The sequence below is a fragment of the Argopecten irradians genome, chromosome 9 (assembly GCF_041381155.1).
Source record: "Argopecten irradians isolate NY chromosome 9, Ai_NY, whole genome shotgun sequence".
In the NCBI taxonomy this organism is placed as follows: Eukaryota; Metazoa; Mollusca; class Bivalvia; order Pectinida; family Pectinidae; genus Argopecten; species Argopecten irradians.
In genome coordinates, this window is record NC_091142.1 from 36905981 (window position 1) to 36927904 (window position 21924).

General features: G+C 35.8%; 1 protein-coding gene and 1 pseudogene across 2 annotated transcripts in view; one reads left to right on the forward strand and one right to left on the reverse strand.

The window, feature by feature from the left end:
* Positions 1-1425: 1425 nt before the first annotated feature.
* The window catches only part of LOC138332226 (transducin beta-like protein 2), a 42738-nt gene continuing 22239 nt past the window's right edge, over positions 1426-21924 (reverse strand). Inside the window, exons 9-12 of one of the 2 annotated variants that reach the window (XM_069280229.1) lie at positions 9052-9101; positions 8289-8471; positions 5846-6029; positions 1426-3701 (exon numbers count right to left, since the gene is read on the reverse strand). In XM_069280229.1, coding sequence (XP_069136330.1) covers positions 3647-3701; positions 5846-6029; positions 8289-8471; positions 9052-9101 — 472 coding nt within the window. In that variant the 3' untranslated portion in view covers positions 1426-3646. The remainder of the gene's footprint in view (positions 3702-5845; positions 6030-8288; positions 8472-9051; positions 9102-21924) is intronic. The other variant, XM_069280228.1, reaches the window with a different exon arrangement.
* On the forward strand, positions 12864-21177 carry LOC138332225 (uncharacterized; annotated as a pseudogene).

Sequence of the window (21924 nt, forward strand, 5' to 3'; positions counted from 1 at the left end):
ACTGCTCAAATCGCTCTGACAGTAGTGTGTTTACCTTATTAGGTGAATTGTCTTGCCTAAAAATCATTTTATTACCTTCTCAGTGGTTATGTAGTTCATTTGTTTAACGTGCGTGACTTTGGCTCGGGTATGGGTACAGAGTTAATATTGTACCTGCTTAATCGTATTGATCAACGATTTGATATTTCAACGATATTAATTAAAATACTTAACAATGTTGTGGAATTTGTCAATGTTTTACGTTATATGTTTCATAAGAAATGTAGAACAATACATTTATGCTATAGTTTGCTTATTGGTTATGTAAAAGAATTTGCCTGAGTGAATTGTCTCTTTAATTAGACACATATAAATACGATTGTATACCAGTTTGTTCAAATGATGGGTATTGTTTATTCTCTGTCGGCGGTGGAGCATTGATCTCACATTTTTTTTAATTCATAGTGGTATGCAAACTATGCGAATCCATGTATAAACCAATTCTCACAAAAGTTTGCAAAAAAAAAAAAAAATCATAACCCGATGAAACTATAAAAAAAACCAAGCCAAGTGACACCAAGGCTTAGTCTGTGACTATTTTTTTCAGACAACATATAAATACAGTAAAATAGTTAAAACGTACGGATCCATTGATTTTTCATGGGATTATTTTTTTCAAATCGATACGTCAATGTTGGTATGAAAGCAAAGAAAAATTAATCATTCTACAATAGTAGATTTTTTATCCTTAAATTATACGGTTTACACAAACAATATTTGAAAATTTTAACTGATATTTGATAAATACCTTTCAGGATAATATTTTTTATTTTAATTCTCAGAAGTGAGAATTAAGACATGAGTGCCAGTATTTTTGTTGTGCGTGTGTCAAAACTCGTACAAAATGTACCTTAATTCAGAATCATGCAAAACAGAGTGCATTTGGGGTTTAAAAATAATACGTTTGCATCAAAACAAAATACAATTTGCTTTGCACCAAAGCAAAATACGTTTGTTTTGTATGATTTGAATGTGGTTAACTTCTATCCACAGGACACCGCCTTCATTATTGAGTTACCACGTGTAGATATCACGGTATTTCTATAATGATGCGTCGAACTAATTTTCATTTGAAGTACCAGTGTAATGCCAACATAAATTGGTCAACCTTTGAAATGTGATATTTCCCATGACCTTGGGTAATATTGCCTATTTAATATCTGTGGTTGAATAGGTAACCCACATAATATAAATCCTTGGGTAGTCCTATAGCTATCTTCCGTAATCTTTAATCCGTGGCTAAATAAGTAACCCTATCTTTCGTATTTCGCAATTCGTGGGTAACCCTATCTTTCGTATTTCGTAATTCGTGGTTATGTAGGTAACCCTATCTTTCGTATGGTTTGAGTTCTTCTAAGAAAATACAAAAGGAATCAACACAAGCCAATCAATTTATATTTTATTTCGAATTGTGTTTGTAATTGCACTACAAACAGAATCCTCTCAATTAACTTACAAATTATCTAATGCATTTTAAAATGAATTATATAAACAAATCAGTTTAGAAAATAGTCTCATAATTAGTGTGGAAATTATTCTATGCAACTTTTTCTTTGAGCAATAAAAGATTTTTTTTTCCATTTGAAATAATCCGTAAAATAAACATGTCATCATGCTTCAGACTTCAGACAGACAGCCAATCAACCCTGATTGCATCCTCGATACTCCAGGGGTTCCAATCACTTACGATCTCTTCACCCATGGACTATATGTCATAGCAAAACTGGAGGCAATAGAACAGGTAATTTAATCCTTTGATGCACATCAAAAGAGCCATATAACAGTACAATGTGGTTAACTGTGTGGCTTTGAAGTTGGACTTTGCTACCTCTGTTGTCTTCAAAGGAAACTGCTGGCCTGTGATTGGTTCAGATTTTTTCCTCTGAGCTGCCTTCGGTTTTACTATGAGATATTCCAGGGGGTGTTGAGATTGTAAGTGATCAGAACCCCTGGAGTATCGAGGATGGCTTGATTGTGACCTAGAATGTTCCTCTTATAATCTAAAACCAAACAGACGGCCATTCTTCAACTCTGATTTTGACCTAGAATTTTAATCTGTATGTAACTCCATGACCCATTAAAGGTGAGAGCAAATATCTCAGGTGACAAATTAATATCAATCAAAAGATTATTACCAAATTATAACGAAATATGGAGCAATTGATGAAATTTCCTTGTAACTTGGCTAGTGTTTATAGAAACGTCTGACTGTCTGTACATCATTATAGATATCATGGAACTTTAAAATTGATGAAATTCTATTTCAAAGTCAAAATGGTGAATATTTTGACACATGATCTGTGCGTCGCGCAATGCAATCAATCGTTGGACTCCAAAAATGTTTTTTTTTTATATACTTTCATAATTCATTTAAAATGATAACAATCTTATGACAATACATGCTTCCTCTTTTTTGTGAGCATTAGTAACCGTGTCATGGTATTCTTTTATATAACTTTGGTTTCAAATACGTACATGTATTTCATTTTTATATGAAAATATTATTTTAAATCTAAATGATGAGTCCATGGTGTAAACGAAACATATTGACAATAAGAATATATAAGACATACATAGGTATATCTTATTTTCCTGCGCCAGATATTTCGCTCTTCGCACTAAATCGCTCGAGCGTTACTTCAAATTTATTTAATGAATTCCTCTGGAAATGATTATGACTACCTTTTGTTGTTGATTATTTTTTTCTTCTAAAAGTAAATGATTGACCACAACTAACTTCTAGTTGTTGTTTTTTTCTGTGTAATATTCTACCAACTTTGCATAATACAGAGTTACATGCCTTGCAGGAATGTATCAATTGTGTGTCATTATTTTGTGGGCTAAAATGACGTCATTATCTCTGAACAATGTGATGTTACCTTCACAAACACATGGTGTTACAATCAACACCTACTGGCAAGGGCAGGCAACTCTCTAACATACAAGGATGGAATATACATAATTAATATAACATCTCTATCTCTGAAGAGTTCTATTACATCAATATAAATGTTGCTTTGTAAAATGTAGAGAAAAAACAAGTCTATAGGGTCTATGAACTAACCATTTCAGTAACAAAATTTGAAGACTCGCCTTATTATTCAATGTGTACCCTGTCCCAACATAACCCTAACAATTAACTTGAGTCGTTCAGTGAGGAAAATGTTGCATAAGATCTTATTCATTTGGTTAATATTCTTTTATTTTATCTTTTATTTAGATATTTCAAAAAGCCTTTGATGGTATAAACTTTTACACAGTTTGTTAGTGACTTAATACAGAAGAATATTGAGCCTAAAAGAAACGTGTATAAGGTTCAGCATTACAATTAGAAATGCTAACAGTTTATTAATCCCCAAATATATATATGCAGCAGACAAAATATTGAACACATTACAAGTATACAAAATAGGAAAATAATTAAGTACCCGGTACAATGACAAATCTTAATTCTCAGAGATCAAGGTAATGAAAGCTTGTTGCTGGAGAACTTGTCCCATAAATATCAACAAGAGGTGTAATGTAACTCCAAAATAGTCATTTTACAAAAATAGAGATGTGGAGCTTATAAGGAATGCTGCCATGTACAACACAGTCTGTCCCTCCATTATTTGCTGTTTGCGTGCCCATTGGACTCTCCAAGTATCTTAGCTAACGATGACCTGCAATTAAGATAAATGGATCTCTGGTAAAACGATAATATGACTGAACATAATAAGTAAATTTAAACAAGCCTAAAATTACCAATAATTTGCAGTCTTTGAATTATATTCCACTCCAACTGGTTCAAATTAAAATAGTTGGTGCAATTTGCCTAAGGATGTATTCTTCCGAGGTTTCAGTCCCATTGAAGTCTCGTTTCGACAAAGATCAAAGAGGTTATGAGATTTTCAAATACAATTTATCAATATCTGTAGCAAGTTGCCAGATGCAAATTTTGTCAAAATTTACATTTCTATTTTTAGTAGATTTTTTTTATACAGGGATTTTAAGATATGGACCATTCGGTGTCCATTTTGAAATTGTGTCATTTTTTGCTTTGAGTAGAGCCACAGTTTTACCTTTTTTACTGAAATTGTTTTTACTTAAATCATCGCTGTGCCAGCATTTTTAGCTGTATCGAGCTAATTTTTGCTGTAAATCTTTACTAGGTTCATGGTAATTAAAATATTTAACAGTAATGCGTGAAATGATACACTTTTGTCACTTTATTTCTACATTTAATGGTAATTTGAGCACTTTTATTTTTTACTCTAAAAAACTGAAAAATAACAAATATTCAAATGGGGCAAAAAAGTAAGCCCATGCCCCCCCCCCACCCCCCACCCCCCCCCCATTTTTCTGCCTAATTTAGAAAGAACAACCCATTCCCTATTGATATGCAAAATATCAACAAAAGTTTAAGACCAGAACTTTTTCTATAAAGGGTTAAATTTGGCAAAAATGGCTGAAAATTGTGTATTTTGTAGCTCAAAATTAAGGGGTAGGGGTAGCATATGTTGTTATTCTGAGAAAAAATATTAGTTTTATTAATCAAAACTGGTATATTTTTAAAGAAGACTACAGGAAATAAATTCTACAAACATCCATAGATATCAAACATCTCATTAGAAAATTATGGCTTTAATCTCTTGTGTATATGGTCAAAACGGCAAAATTCTCATAAAATCCAATATTTTGTCAACTAGGTATCTTTTTATGTCTTTTCTTTAATGGTATGAACTCCTATTTCCAAAAATATATATGAGAAAAAAAGTTTAATACAAGAAAATTTTGATTTCTCAGAGGAGTACATCCTTAAGTTTAAGTTGTATTGATTCATAAATGAAGAGTTTCACGAGTTAAAATGTTAGGAATTTGTTGTATTTAGAAAGTTTAGAAGTAATTAAGTAGATCAGTACAAAACTAGGAATAATCTGGTTTTAGATTCTTTTGATGCAGTAGGAAGTCTTATGGACACTTTTATTGTAGGCTTATCTAACAGAATTATCCTTTTATTGTTACCCATTTATCTGTCACATGTCACTCAATAGAGTTAATTATGGTATTATTGTCAACACCTGTTGGGTCAGAACTTGTAGGACCAGTTGAGTACCCCAAAGGTAAATAGTATTAATTGTCATTGATGATTGTTTAGCTCCGCCCATATTGAAATTGTCAGGCCACACCCATTTATTGCTTAATTAAGGAATTAGCCAATGAGATATAGGATATTGGACAAGTTTAATTATAATGAAGAATAGGATTAATATAGAAGTTAGAGAGTAGAACAGTAGAGGGTTGGAGTAAGAACAGAGAGAGTGAAGGTCACAATCAGGAGTGGAGAGTCTGAGAACATGGAGCTTTAATAATTGTAATTTAATATTTCGGAACTTTTGGCAGTCACCAATAATAAAGAAAGCATGGAACCAGGAACTTTGTTGTGTTGGTAATTCATGGTTAATTAACTAACCATGCCATGGACACTGGTACTCTCAACCATCAGGGGAGATAAGCTAATTCCCCCCAAAGCAAAACGTGTTGTCCCCTGATGGTATAGTACAAGGGAGCTCACCGAAATCCCCAGCAAGCTGCCCAGCAGCAGTAACGACTCGGTGAGAGATTTACAGAGCCTTGTGCAACAGAAAACAAAAATTTGAGAGACTAGTAAAACTAGTCTTTTCATAAAGCCATGCTGCTCCCTCTCCTAGTGCAAAAATATTTTTTTCAAGTGTGAATGAGGTGATATACATTTAAAGTGTAAGAAAATCAGACAATACTAAAAATTAGTAGAATAAGCGAAAAAAGTGGTGAACTTGTAGCATACCTAGCATCTGCTATCTGTAGACGGACACGGTCCCTCACCGCTGAAGAAGCCTTTTTCTCTTTTTCAATCAGATCCTGAATTGTTGCTCTATATCCAGTAACATTATGGAACACATGTACATGACGATCTCCAGCACTCACTAAATATTTATTTGTCGTGTCAAAGCTCAAATCTACCAAACCACCTGTAAGATAGTATTATAAAGTTACTCTAAACCAAATTTCTTTCTTGTGTGATTTATTTTGCGGATTTTGTGATCCAAGTAAATACCGGAAAGTTTCTATCCGCTAATTACCATCTGTATCGTATTTATTGATAAGAATTTCCATTTATGTTTTCAATCTGTGAATTTTAATCTTTGTGAACTTCTGATGAAATGAGAATCAAATGGTTGGGTAACTTCAAAGAAATGATGGTACATGTACCATGGAAAGTACACACTGATATTCTAAAGAGATGTGCCAGATGCAATAAAGATCTTTGACAAACAGAATTTGATGCGTTTTAGTTTCTTTAATGTTTAAAAAAGTTTTAAATATATTCCCCTTTAGGTTTATTTTGCTTTTTTTTCATATAAAGAGTTATTTAAAAACTTGCTTGGTTTTGGTAGTTGAAGAAATCTGGAGTGTCAAGAGAAAGATACCAACTTGTGTAAAACAATTACCAAGTTCTGATAATTGTTTTACACAAGTTTAAAGGATTTTTAATTCGCAACCAAGAAATGGAAGGCTTGTGGTTGTATGTTGGAACAATTTCACCACTTGTATACAAGAGCCACAATTCTGTCTTTGCATGTTACAGAGTTAGCTCCCTTGCGGGTAGGTAGCGATTGTTGCATCATTATTTTGTGAGCACAATCACGTCGTTTTCTCCAAAATGTATGACGTAATACTTGCAAACACATGACGTAACAATCAATACTTACTTGCAAGTGCAGATAACTCTGTAATATGCAAATTCGGAATACATTATCTCACAGTCATTGATTCAACAAAAATATTTATTGCTGATGAAAAATACTTTACAAGAGGCCCATGGGCCTTAACGGTCACCTGAGTTAGAATATATAATGAAACAAATAATGAAACAAATTAAAGACATATAAACACTATATGCTGGGCCTTGAAGTTGGTCAGTGATTTATAAATTTGACTTTTTAGACTATGAAGAGTATTTGCTTCCATCAAACCTGTAAACTTAGAGGTATTTTTAGAAATTTTAATCATTTTGACCCTGTTTGGTCCTGCCCCTCTGGTCCCCCAGGGGGTCATCGAGGACGGATATGGATGTTCAAATGCTATATCTTAGGCTAATAATTCTTATCAAGTTTGACTAATTTCCTACGAAAATTGGGCAAATAATGTTCACAAAAATGTTTTTCCTATATAAACTAAAGTAAACTTGACCCCTCCTCAGGGGGAAACGTGAGACCCCAAGGTCATATAATTCACAATTTTTATAAAACACCTTAAGACCTTTCCATCTATAATTATTTGATTCTACTATATCCAGAATTTTAGAAGATTTTTGAAGTTTTAGCCAATTTGACCCTTTTTTAGCCCCGCCCCTCTGCCCCAGGGGGTCGGCCAGGACCAATGTGGATATAATATTAAAATGCTATCTCAGGCTAATAATTCTAACCAAGTTTGACTCATTTCCTATGAAAATTGAGCAAAAATGCTCATAAATGTGTTTTTTTCCTATATAAACTATAGTAAACTTGACCCCCTCCCCAGGAGGAAACGTGAGACCCTAGGGTCATATAATTCACAATTTTTGTAAAGGACCTTAAGACCTTTCTATTTATGAAAAGTATTTGATTCTACCATTTCCAGAATTTCAGAAGAAGATTTTTGAAATTTTAGCCTATTTGACCCCTTTTGACCCCGCCCCTAAGGCCCCTTGGGGTCAGTCATAGAATTTTTTTTTAATAGGATTAAATGGCCATCTCATATTGATAATTCTGACAACATTTGACTCATTTCCTATTACAAATGACCAAATAATGCGCAAAAATATGTTTTCTCAATATGAAGTATAGTAAACTTAACCCCCTCCCCAGGGGGAAACGTGAGACCCCAGGGTCATATAATTCACAATTTTTATAAAGGACCTTAAGACCTTTCTATCTATGAAGAGTATTTGATTCTACCACATCTGTGAGTAAAGAAGAAGATTTTTGAAATTTTACTCAATTTTACCCCTTTTGGCCCCTCCCACAGCCCCCTGGGGGATGGGGACCATATAATTCACAATTTTGATTGGCCTTATGCCTTAGAAGGTTTGTGCAAAATTTCATTGAAATTGCTTCAGCAGTTTTGGAGAAGAAGTCGAAAAATATAAATTGTTTACGGACATACGACGCAAGACGCACGACGACGGACAAAAGGCGATTAGAATAGGTCACTTGAGACTTCGTCTCAGGTGACCTAATAAAACTTACCTAAATGAATATTCTCTACACTATCTTCCTCTTCTGTTGTAATTGCATTATAAAATGTTATAGAGTTCTCTCCCCCTACTGCGACTGTCCTGCCATCTGGTGACAATGCTATGTGACAATGGCCGGAATAACTGATATTTCCTGTGTGTAGCAGATATGGATCCTGGTTCATCTCATAGCGTACTACAATTGGAAAGAATTTTCAGACACTGCATAAACATACACTGTTAGGAATTCATTTGGTGATAGGTGCAGGTAATGCCCTCGGCTATCATGAAATAATTACAGAATCTCAATTGAGGACAATATATATATCAGTAATATTCCAAAGACTTTGCAATGGAAACAGCGGCTGGTTAATTCAGAGAAATACCAGGAGAAACAGCAAAAGAAATCCATCTGCGTCTTCTACATCTAGAATCAATATAACTACCGATCACTTGATTTATAGCTTTTCTGCTTCTAGAAAATTTTCGGTCTATGAGCTGGAAGATTTTCTCGAGAAAAATATCATTCTGGAAAAGGAGACAAAATTATTTCCAGGAAAACTTTGGATGATTTCTTGTTCCAGAGAATGTTTAGGGGAAACACTGTTTGAATGGTTAGAGAAACTAAGTAGAAGACAATTTTATCAGCAAATCTATACTGAATCCTATGAAGATTGCTGTGATTAAATAGTATTACATTGTACATTAAAACTACCAACACATGAATGTAGAAGGAAGTCAAACATAATTCTATTGTGAACCGAGATATAACTTACCATTAGTATCCCAATACTTCCATGTTCCATCTTTAGATACTGATGCCATTCTGTAAATGTAATTCTGCCACTTATAACCAAGTGGAATCAGATATTTAAATTTACCATTAGCTGCCATCACCAATGGAATCATTGTTAAATGTTTAATCACTTACCGGGTGGATATGTTAAAATGCCAATTCGCTGTAAATATAAGTGGAAACCATTTTTAAATGTTATATATCTGCTTACTGAGTGGAATCATTGTTGACAAAAAAGCCACCCGAGTGGAATTTGTTTAAATGTTTACTATTTGGGGTAGACGAGTGGAATCATTGTTAAATGTTTAATTAGCTGCCACTTACAAACATTGTTAAAATGTTTAAGCTGACACTTATGAATTCAAAATGTTTAGTTTACCGAGTGAAAATCAAATGTTTAGTAATGAGCTGCCACTTACCGAGTGGAAATGTATTAGCTGCCACTTACCAGTGGATTTCATTGTTAAATGTTTAATAATGCTGCACTTACCAGTGGAATGATGTTTTAAATGTTTAATTAGCTGCCACTTACCGAGTGGAATCATTGTTAAAAATGTTTAATTAGCTGCCAACTTACGAATCGAGTGGATTTCATTGTTAAATGTTAATAGCTGCCACTTACCGAGTGGAATCATTGTTAAATGTTTTAATTAGCTGACCACTTACCGAGTGGAATCATTGTTAAATGTTTAATTAGCTGCCACTTACCGAGTGGAATCATTGTTTAAATGTTTAATTAGCTGCCACTTACCGAGTGGAATCATTGTTAAATGTTTAATGTAGCTGCCCACTTACCGAGTGGAATCATTGTTAGATGTTTAATTAGCTGCCACTTACCGAGTGGAAAATCATTGTTAAATGTTTAATTAGCTGCCCACTTTACCGCGAGTGGAATCATTGTTATATGTTAAATTAGCTGCCTCTTAACGAGTGGAATCTTTGTTATGAAAATGTTTATTAGCTGCCACTTACCGAGTGGAATCATTGTTAAATGTTTAATTAGCTGCACTTACCGAGTGGAATCATTGTTAAATGTTTAATTAGCTGCCACTTACCGAGTGGAATCATTTTGTTAAATGTTTAAATTAGCTGCCACTTACCGAGTGGAATCATTGTTAAATGTAAAATTGCCACTTACCGAGTGGAATCATTGTTAATGTTTGTTTACTTACCGAGTGGAATCTAGCTGCCACTTACCGAGTGGAATCATTGTTAAATGTTTTAGTTAGCTGCCACTTACCGAGTGGAATCATTGTTAAATGTTTAATTAGCTGCCACTTACCAGTGGAATCATTGTTAAATGTTTAATTGCTTACTGAGTTGGAAATCATTGTTAAATGTTTAATTAGCTGCCATCTTACCGAGTGGAATCATTGTTAAATGTTTAATTAGCTGCCACTTACCGAGTGGAATTCATTGTTTAAATGTTTAATTAGCTGCCACTTACTGAGTGGAATCATTGTTTTAAGCTGCCACTTACCAAGTGGAATCATTGTTTATTATTAAGCTGCCACTTACCGAGTGGACTTATCATTGTTATAATGTTTTTAGCTGCCACTTACCTGAGTGGAATCATTGTTAAATGTTTAGTTAGCTGCCACTTACCGAAGTGGAATCATTGTTAAATGTTTAATTAGCTGCCACTTACTGAGTGGAATCATTGTTAAATGTTTAATTAGCTGCCACTTACTGAGTGGAATCATTGTTAAATGTTTAATTAGCTGCCACTTACCAGTGGAATCATTGTTAAATGTTTAATTAGCTGCCACTTATGAGTGGAATCATTGTGTTTAAATGTTTAATTAGCTGCCACTTACTAGAGTGGAATCATTGTTAAATGTTTAATTAGCTGCCACTTACCGTGTGGAATCATTGTGAAATGCGTTTATTGTTACCGAGTGGAATCATTGTTAAATGTTTTAGTTAGCTGCCACTTACGAGTGTGGATGATCATTGTTAATTGTTTTATTAGCTGCCACTTACTGAGTGGAATCATTGTTAATTGTTTAGTTAGCTGCCACTTACCGAGTGGAATCATTGATTAAATGTTTAATAGCTGCCACTTACCAAGTGGAAATCATTGTTAAATGTTTATATTAGCTGCCACTTACCGAGTGGAATCATTGTTTTAAATGTTTAATTAGCTGCCACTTACTGAGTGGAATCATTGTTAAATGTTTAATTAGCTGCCACTTACCAAGTGGAATCATTGTTAAATGTTTAATAAGCTGCCACTTACCGAGTGGAATCATTGTTAAATGTTTAGTTAGCTGCCACTTACCGAGTGGAATCATTGTTAAATGTTTAAATTAGCTGCCACTTACTGGTTGAGTGGAATCATTGTTAAATGTTTTAGCTGCCACTTACCGAGTGGCTGCCACTTACCAAGTGGAAATCATTGTTCTAAATGTTTAGTTAGCTGCCACTTACCGAGTGGAATCATTGTTAAATGTTTTAGTTAGCTGCCACTTACCAAGTGGAATCATTGTTAAATGTTTAAATTAGCTGCCACTTACGAGTGGAATCATTGTTAAATGTTTAATTAGAGCTGCCACTTACCGAGTGGAATCATTGTTAAATGTTTAAAAGTTAGCTGCCACTTACCGAGGTGGAATCATTGTTAAATGTTTAATTAGCTGCCACTTACCGAGTGGAATCATTGTTAAATGTTTAATTAGCTTGCCACTTACGAGTGGGAATCATTGTTTAATTGTTTAATTAGCTGCCACTTACCGAGTGGAATCATTGTTAAATGTTTAATTAGCTGCCACTTACCGAGTGGAATCATTGTTAAATGTTTACTTAGCTGCCATCTTTCCGAGTTGGAATCATTGTTAAATGTTTAATTAGCTGCCACTTACGAGTGGAATCATTGTTAAATGTTTAATTAGCTGCCACACTTACCGAGTGGAATCATTGATTAATGTTTAATAAGCTGCCACTTACCGTGTGGAATCATTGTTTAAATGTTTAATGGATACGCTGTCCACTTACGAGTGGTGGTACCGGTGGATCATTGTTTAAATGCTTTAGTTAGCATGCCACTTACCGAGTGGAATCATTGTATAAATGTTTAATTAGCTTGCCAACTTACCTTGGAATCATTGTTAAAATGTTTAGTTAGCTGCCACTTACCGAGTTGTTTTTGTTTTAATTAGCTGCCACTTACCGAGTGGAATCATTTGTTAAATGTTTAATTAGCTGCCACTTACAAGTGGAATCATTGTTAAATGTTTAGTTAGCTGCCACTTACCGAGTGGATTCCATTGTTAAATGTTCAAATTAGCTGCCACATTACCGAGTTCATTGTTAAACTGAGTGGGAATCATTGTTAAACTGTGTTTAAATGCAGCTTTATTGTTAAATGTAAGTGGACAAAAAACTAATTAGAAATAATAGTTTGCGGTTGGAAAACGTTTTTGTTGCGTCAAGCAAAATATGAAAAATTTACTAAAAAATTACCATTTTTGAGCTTAAGATCCTATTTTTTCACTTCCTGCGTAAAAATCACTACATATATTTGGTTATTTGGTCCTGATGTGTTTTTCGTGTTTTATTGTGGTCATTTTGATACCTCATTTGTCTACTTCGGTTGAAAAATTTCAATGTTATGACTAGTTTTCATTTTTTAGTGAAATTTGAGATGGCGGCCATCTTGACGACGTCATAACCGGAAGTTCATCCCAACTTATGCAATGTTAACATTTTGATTTGTGATCAGTGGGTCATAAGGGTTAAGAAAAATATTGGTTCGGAGGTTTGGGGGGGGGGGTGCATGTGGGACCCTCCTAGCCCATGGCATAATTCTGTTTATCCTGCAATCATTCCCTTGTAGATGACATTCAATACGAAAGCAAATTGCCGATATTTTTTTGGTTTTGTTCGAAGCGAGAGGCTTCATCGATGTACAGGAAAAGATTAATCCATTAAACCGAATGAGAATGTACTCCTTTACTGCCATGGGAAAGATATAAACGCCTTCGCAAACAGTCCCAGTAATTCTGGTCAGTGTGTAATATCACTGACACAATATGGAAATACTAAAAGAACAATGATTACCCATCAAAAACTTACTTTACAATACATACCTTTGCCTTTACAATATCTGTCAGTACAGTTTGTTGCACATGAGCAAGTATCATCTATAAAACTGGTAGTTTCTGCACAGTACATACCATCGCTCAGCATTTTAACTGTAGGACGATATATATGTATTTTTGTTTCAGCTCGTGGGGAAGCAGATCTCAATCGAGATGAGGTAATGGTCGGACTCCTGAATACCATACTGAACCCGAAGTTGCTGTCAAATCCTTCGCCGATGCCGCAGCGGACAGCGGAAGAAACATTTAAGAAGGTGTACGGAAAGCATTTCTCTGGTAAGCAATTCAGCGAGGTAGCAGGACTTCCTCTCGATTTGTTCGTCGACAAATATCCACAATCATTCAAAAGATATACCAAAAAAGGTGAGATAATGTTAAGATCATTGACGCGAAAACCTACCAATAAAATCAAAAGTCATACCAAACAGACAGCATCGAGACCTGAATCGGCATGTTCAAGCGTGGATACCAATACTTCATTTCATACTGCACAAGACTTTGGAAGTGATATTTCCTTATCAGAAAACGAGTTTTGTGAGCTATCTACGACACCAATTGGAAATGGGAAGAGTGTAAATGACTCAGAAAACAACATTTTGATAGCATCCTCAGGTGAAGGAAACGGAAGTGACGGCGACAGCCTGACGCCACGAAATGAGGACACTGTAGACAATAATGACATTACTGAATGTGATTCTTGGGATTGGAAAACAGTTACTAGAAAGAAGCATAAAAGAAAAACGTCTATCAGCCTCCAGAATAATTCAGAAATCAAAATGGGTCATCTTTGGAAAAATCCGCATGGTTTTACAGCACAGAAAAGTAACGATTTAGAAAACCGGACGGTATTGCAACAATTATTATCAAGACCAGAAGGCAAGAGTTTAAGGTTTGTCAGCGAAAATGCATATACTCGTCCTTTAAAATGCATGATAGACATTGTCAGCATGTGGAATACACCCTCCGAAAAAACATCTTACATAGTTATTGGTGCAAGCATGCAAGCGAATGGGAAGTTGCAACTTCAAGGACTGACATCAATGTGTCAATTTCAGCACTCTAAGGATCTCTTTGACAAAGACATTTTCACAACTAGGCCTGAATTTTCGTACTTTGAAACTACGTTAAACGGTAGATTATTCGGAGTGCTTAAATTGTCCAACAGAAATAGACATAGTGTGCCTTGTATTGTGAAATGTTCATACTCAGATGACGTGCAAGAAATCACAAAATCACAATTGTGGTATAGACCTCTCTCAACAAATAAAGTGTGCGATCCAACAGAAAATGAATATGCACAAATATTCGGATGGTTCAACAGCCACTCATTGCCTTCACCAACTAAACAGGAGATTGAAGAATATGGTAACAGCCAAGAAGGTGAACTGAAATCCGACGCAAATAGTGGATCGCCAGTTATCTACAAGACAATTCGAGAACTAGAAAAAATTATTAACCTGAGAAAGGACCATTTTGTTCTGATATCAGGTGACATCCCTCGAGGATTGCCACGCGCTGGAGCAATATCTCTAATCCCATGGATTGCGGTCTTCGATATGGATTCACATAGCAGAGACATAGGATTACTGCGAGAAAATGAGCAATTTATTTCAAGTCAAAGATCTTTACACGTCAGCACATGGAGAGAACCAGCGCCAAGCATCGTAGAAGAAGGAACGAGATGGTGCTTCATTCGAGGTCGACGAGATGATCCAAATAGCAAGATCAATCCACCTGATGACGTTCGCGTATGGTACAAAACCGTGCAGACATCTCTTGATGCGCACATAGAGCAGCTGAGAAAATTTGCAAGTGGTTACACCATTTTGACTGTTGTATTGATATGGCCGGCAGATGAAACCATCGCCCCTTTCTTGCAAAAGATGGTGTTGAAACTTGACGAAAGCATCGAGCCAGCACCTAAATTTGTCTTATTTATGTCTTCCAATCCAACCACTTCAATGGGACAAGCTGTGTATGAATTACTTTGTAGCGAGTACAAACAGACCCTCACAATCTTCCAATTAGAGCTAAAAGACATGATGAGCGGGTTAACCAGCTTCCTAAAAAGAAGTGAGACCCCGAAGAATAAAAAGTTTGAACTACCTCATTCAGACGAGTGCCTAAACAATAACATAACCGATGAAAACGCAGCATGGTTACGTGAAGATGTGGATGTTTTGTTTCGTACATGTCCGTACGCAAACGTAGAAGATGAACTGAATGTTCTCCAAGAGGAAAAAAAGAAATTCTATCGAGGTGGCACGCTACATTGGTCTACGTGGTATGGATGCGACTCTAGATCTCTGGATGTTCCAAGGGATTTGAGAGACAAATTTACACTCATTATTCAAGATCATATTAATGAAAATCGCGGCTGTCTTCTGTACCTCTACCACGACCCTGGATCAGGAGGAACAACACTTTCCCAGAGGCTACTGTGGGATTTCCATACACAAGTACCATGTGTACATTTGAAAACAAGGACGTACACGTCTATCAGAACGCTGAAGGAGAGGATTGAATTCCTTTATGACAAAACATTCCTACCAGTGATTTTACTGGTCGATGGAGAGGATGAAATGAAGGTTAAATCAATGTTCAGAGAGTTGAATGCTAGAAGCCCGATCATTATAATTTGTGTGAAACGGCATCCGTTCCAAGAAAATGACAAAAAAGTATCTTTTCAGAAACTCAAAGGTCATGTGTCCGTTGGTGAAGCTAAGAACCTAGCTCTACAGTACATAGAGCAATGCAAAGATGACCAGAAAAAGGTAAATGAACTTAAACGACTCTATGAAGAGGTTAAAAGCAAACGTCTCCATTGTCTCTATGAGTTTGGATTAACAGCCTTTCTTCACGAATTCACGGGCTTGACGTCATATGTCAGAGGTTATCTACAACACCATATCAATCACTCCGCCAAATCCATGGACGAGACAGTCAGAATCCTTGGATACTTATCCCTTGCTTACTTTTATGGACATACGTCTTTGCCTTGTCAATTTTTTACAGAGCTGTTGCACAAACCGTCCAATTATGCGGTTGACATTGACGACTTTCCTTATCCTATCAACTTGTTCATCGTCCCAGACGATACTGAGGGAAGACGAAAGAACATACGGACTTGTCATTACTTGATTGCAAAAGAAATATTGGAATGTATTCTTGGAAGTGACAAGAAAACCTCTGGACGCTGCGGTAATGAGCTGAGCTACTCTGCAAAGCTAAATCTGTCACAATTTTGTCTTGAACTGATCGATTACGCCAGCAGCAAGAAGTTGAGGGGTGGAGTTTCAACTGACATAATTGTACATTGCTTAACAAGAATATTCATTTTCCGTGACAACAAAGACGTTGGCCAGACAACAGAACTACGAAGGAAACCAGTTTTGTCAAGAGTTATGAATGATATTCATTCAAATCCACCAAACTTTTCAGAGCGACTTCAGGTACTAGAAAGGTTGACAAATAACTTTCCGAATGATGCCAGCTTCCTTGCTCATCTTGGTAGGTTTTACTCGTTCTGTAGACCAGACGAAACCGAAAAAGCGGAGGAATGCTTCAAGAAGGCACTAGAACTGTGTCCGACGTGCAAGGACGAAGAAGACACGATAGCTTGATCGTTCAAAAACAGCTTCTGGTAACATATATACCATATGTTTGGCACAGTACTGCAAGGAGAATAGGTCCGCTAAAAGGGGAACGCTGCTCTTGTTGAAACCGGAAAAAAGAGACAACATCAAGAAGACTTTAGACACAGGCTGAGACGATATTTACGGTGTTGCAAAGGACGGCATGCAGGATTGTTTGATAAATCTGCAGAAAAGGTTCACGGCAAACTGGACACAGAGAATGGATTACGGATTTACACAGGAGGAATTAAAATCGTACGTATTCATGTAAGTGAATTTGCTACAGCGGAAACTAAATTTCAAGGAATGGTGGAAGGTTGCTAACGGAATACAATGGATTCTTCTCTCTCCAGTGGGAAGGTAAGGTGTAAAACCAATGAGTATATTCAGGTAAAAGCGAATACTTCATCCAGAATATGATCTCTGACGTGGTTACTATGGTAGTCGAGAAGGATGATATTCGATCCTGGGTTGAAAAAAGCAATAATATGGTATAATCATCTATTTCAAGCCAAGCAAATAAACGTTGAAGGTTTGTCTGTTCACGAGGACAACAATTCCTACCGACTGAAAATTGCCATTCGAAAGCAAACGATATGCCAAATCTGACGATTCACTGGTGTTCCTAGAATATGTCGACAATCCTCAGGATATCACGGAAATCATCGAATGTTACGAGAAAATCATCCAGAATATGGCATGTGCGAATCAGTTATGCTACCGGAAACGGAAAGAAAGTGAATTAGAGTTCATGGAATGGTTGATAGCAATTAGGCACAGGCTGTGCCTTAGAAGATACACAGTTACAGATGTTCTTGAGCAAGTCGAGATATGGCATGACAAAATACCATCAGCAATGTCATTATTTTACAATTTTGTCTTAAAAAGCATCATTGGAATCGGCACGACTGGCCAGAAAGGTGACACTGCAGCTCTTCTAGATGCACAAGCAATGATAAAAAAGATGCAGCAATACGGGAGATCAGTCTTGAGACCAAAATATCCAAGAGAGTGGATGGGGACATCGATTGAAGGAATAAAGTGTCTCATACCCGGGACACGACAATCCTGGGCTGTCCCCTGAGGACCATTCGCAGAGTAGAAGAGATGCACGTGTGTTCAAAGGAACTATCGCTCCTCCAAACCGGCGGAAGGCTTCAGGGTTCATACAGCTTGACCTGGGTGACAACAATATTGAAGTGCGCGTGTTTTTCATTCCCAATACTGTTAACCTATCGGGTTCTCAGTATGCTTCAAAGCGAGTGGAATTTGAACTAGCATTCAGTCTACAGCATGGCTATGAAGCTTTCGCAGTGAAGCTTCTAAAACTCTATGGTTGTTCCAACTGTGATAAATCCGTCGTAATATGCAGTCGAGAAAGCAGCGCACGTTGTCCAGATTGTCAAACATTGATTCAGAGAGACGACTTCACATTGATCCAAGGTAGGCAAAGTCCGTAGCCTACTTCATAGGAGAAAAGTGGAACAACATCACACTTCCAATACCTGGCAGCCTCCTGTATATTGCAATGTGAAATGTATGTGATTAAGATTAGTTTTCCCGAACCAAAAATGCAGACGTAAGTCTGACAAACCATTATAAGTTTTTCCTCTTTATGAAACTATATGAAATATCTCGATTTAAGCCAGGGTTTTTTTCCGAGACATTGGGATACGTTTTAACAATTGGTATATCTATATTTTACGCATCAACTGTTAACTGTTAGCAATTTACATCCTCATGGAATACCACTAGATTTACCATAAACCTATGATACTTGATATAGGGTAACCGTTTAATTGTATTGTAAGTTATAGCATTACCTATGTTGATATTGATGACAGCTGATCTCTTTGTGATACGACTGTGTATCAGGCCATTCGAACCAAAAGGCCAAATATACCCATATTGTTCCGCCAGTCGTCGTGCGCCGTCTACCGTCACTTACAGAAACAATCCACCTTCATCACAAGTTTCTTTGTTGGGATTGAGTTGGACCTTTTCTGGAATCTTGGAAGACTAATTTTTGGGCCAGTGCAAAATGGCCGCAACAGCCATCCTCATGAAAATCCCGCTAAATCTATTCCTATTTTCTTGTTAGTTTTTAATAATTAAGATTCGTTATACTTTGTGAGGGCGAGTTTGTTACATACTGTAAACCAACTACTAATTTTCGCGATTTCCATTTTAAAATAAAAAAAAATGAATTTAAAATAACATTCGTAGACTTACCAATTGAATGATAATTCCTATCAATATAGATGGTATAGATATTAATTCGCGGAGATAAACTTTCGCGAATTTACTTGGTTCGCGAAATTTGCGAAAGTAAATCGCACGCGAATGAAAGTTGGTTTACAGTAGATATTATTTGGTCAATGTAGTCAGATGACAGGTGGGACCCTTTGATCTCATTTTTAAATGATGACCACGAATCTTTATTTTAATAGCATATATTGTACATATTAGACTTAGAGGTTTTAGTTGTGTATATAGAAAATACTATTTTGTAGTGACCATGTTTTAACAATTGTTATACTGATGTGTATTACCTGTAATTAACATAAATTATATTTCTCTGAGCCATGATGTCCAGGTACAGATATTCGTTTTATATCTATTCTGCTAAAATTGTTTACATTATTACAAATCATATTGTTCTTCCTCTAGTGTTGAAACTTGTAAAAATGTCTCAAGGTAGGGAGAATTTATACGGTAATGTACCACAGACCACTTTAGTTGTCCAGTGCATTTAGCATACATGTATATCGATTTCAAATCGTTTGTTTGACTGATGAAGTGTTTACATAATTCCAACAGTTGAATTACTAAGTCAACGCCTATTTAACTGCCTATATACATGTATATGTAGTCATTTATAACGTTGCCTTTGGTTGACCGTACCAGTGTTGTAATACGTTTATCCCTTTTTAAGTGCTTATCCACTTGCATTCGTTTTGGTTGGATGGCGCAAAATGAGGTAATCGAAGTCGTTTATATCGTTTTGGTTGGCTGCCTGGTGTAAAGGATAAGTACCTTTAAACATTTACAACGTTGCTTGTAGTTGGCTACGCGTGGTACTTATATTTAGAAGAAAATGTTTCGCACACAATTAGGCAATGTATGTGCTATATCTAAATGTCATTGACAGTTACATGTTTTTATGATGTCTTTATGCCATATATAGTCAAAGGGAAAAGCCATGGTTTTCAATGAACTCTTCGTTGTAAGATGCTTCAGAGGCAATCAGAGCAAGTTATTTTTCGGGTCAATCCAAGATCCAAGACAACATCTTGACAATCAAATCAATCTTCTCTAGTTTCACCTTAGAGATTCATTAACGCAAATCTATATTTCTTTGAGTTATGGTGTTCAGGTACAGGATCGAATACATTAATATATACCACTTAGATTGTTTTAGATTATTACACATTGTTCGCCTGTTTTGAAACTATCTATCCATAGACACTTTCTCTTATAATTGCCCAGACCATTAACCATATATTCGTTTCATATTCACATTTTCACTGCATTAGCCTTTTGTTTATGTAGTGTAGCCATTTGTAACGTCGCCTGCGATTGGCCCAAGCAGTGGAAAAGTAGTACAAGTCATTTGTAACGTCGCCTCCGATTGGCCGTTCCAGTGTAATGTTACCCATGTAAAGACTAGTGTCGTTTTGGTTAGCTGAGTTATAGAGTCTAAGTCAGTTTCAACGTTTTGGTTGGTTGGCGTAGAGTTATATAATCTAAGTCATTTACATGGTTTTTGGTTGGTTGGCGTAGAGTTATATTATCTAAGTCATTTACATCGTTTTTGGTTGCAATTTGGTTTGCGTAGAGTTATATAGTCTAAGTTAGTTACATCGTTTTTGGTTGGTAGGCAGCTATACAATCTAAGTTAGTCACATCGTTTTTGGTTGGTTGACGTAGAGCTATACAATCTAAGTTAGTTACAACGTTTTGGTTGGTAGGTGTATGTGTGGAATCTAAGTCATTTTCATCGTTTTTAATTGGCTGTGTGGTGTACTTAAGTAGAGGATAACTATATTTACTTCAATCATTTACCAAGTCATATGTAGTGTTTTTTTTAAAGATTGAAAAGAATGTTTACATAATTACCACATTGATGCGCTCTTGTGAACCGATTCCTTAAATCTTAATACCATTAAGTCCTCACAATTCATAAACCAGCATATTCGTTAAAGTAAATGGATCTGATACTGCGTCCTCGATATTGCAGGGGTTATTATTCCTGTCGTTATAGACTTATTTAGAAGATTTCAGAAAGCGACCGCATAAATAAAAGTTATACAATGTACCGTTAAACGTACCAAAAGGACCAAATTACCTGTCTCGTCTGTGATTGCAAACAGAGCCTTTAGTTTTTACCATGGCATATACTTGGAACGGATATTACGACTGTGATAGTAACTCCTGGAATATCGAGGGGTGTTAATACCGGTGATATACAGCAAGATCACTAGCCAATTCGGATTACCAGTATTATGTTTACGCTACATAAGTGTCCCGGTAATTATATTGCCTGGAATCAGTTTTCTAGAATGTAGAAAGCACTCGATGACTATAGCATTACATTCATAAGCTGTCTAGAGAATTAATTTCAATTACATGTCAAATGTTGTATTAGATGAATATATTATGTTCCTGGTCGAGATTTATTTTTAAACAAATTTTTTATTGTTGCTAAAGATATTAAAGATGCACCACCGTCGACGAAAATTATTAAAAATAGGCGAATAAGTATTTTTCTTCAGTTACAAAAGTTACTTACTTTAAACCATTACCACCATTGAAACGTTTGAGCTTATTAAGTCAAAATATAAATATCAAAAATAATTTATTGCATCCCGAAAAAATTCCATGGCACTATGCCCTATATAGAATTAAGTACTGATTATGAACGCACCAAAAGCAAAATAAATTATATCATATACATGTATGTGTTAAAGGGACAATTCAGTCTTAGAGAACATTAAAATTTGTATATATATCAGATAAAACAACTTCTTATGGAAATTACATCAGTCAGTGTTACTGTGATATGCCTGAAACGTCTATGGTGGTGACACGTGTGTGAAATATTCAAACTTGCTCGCT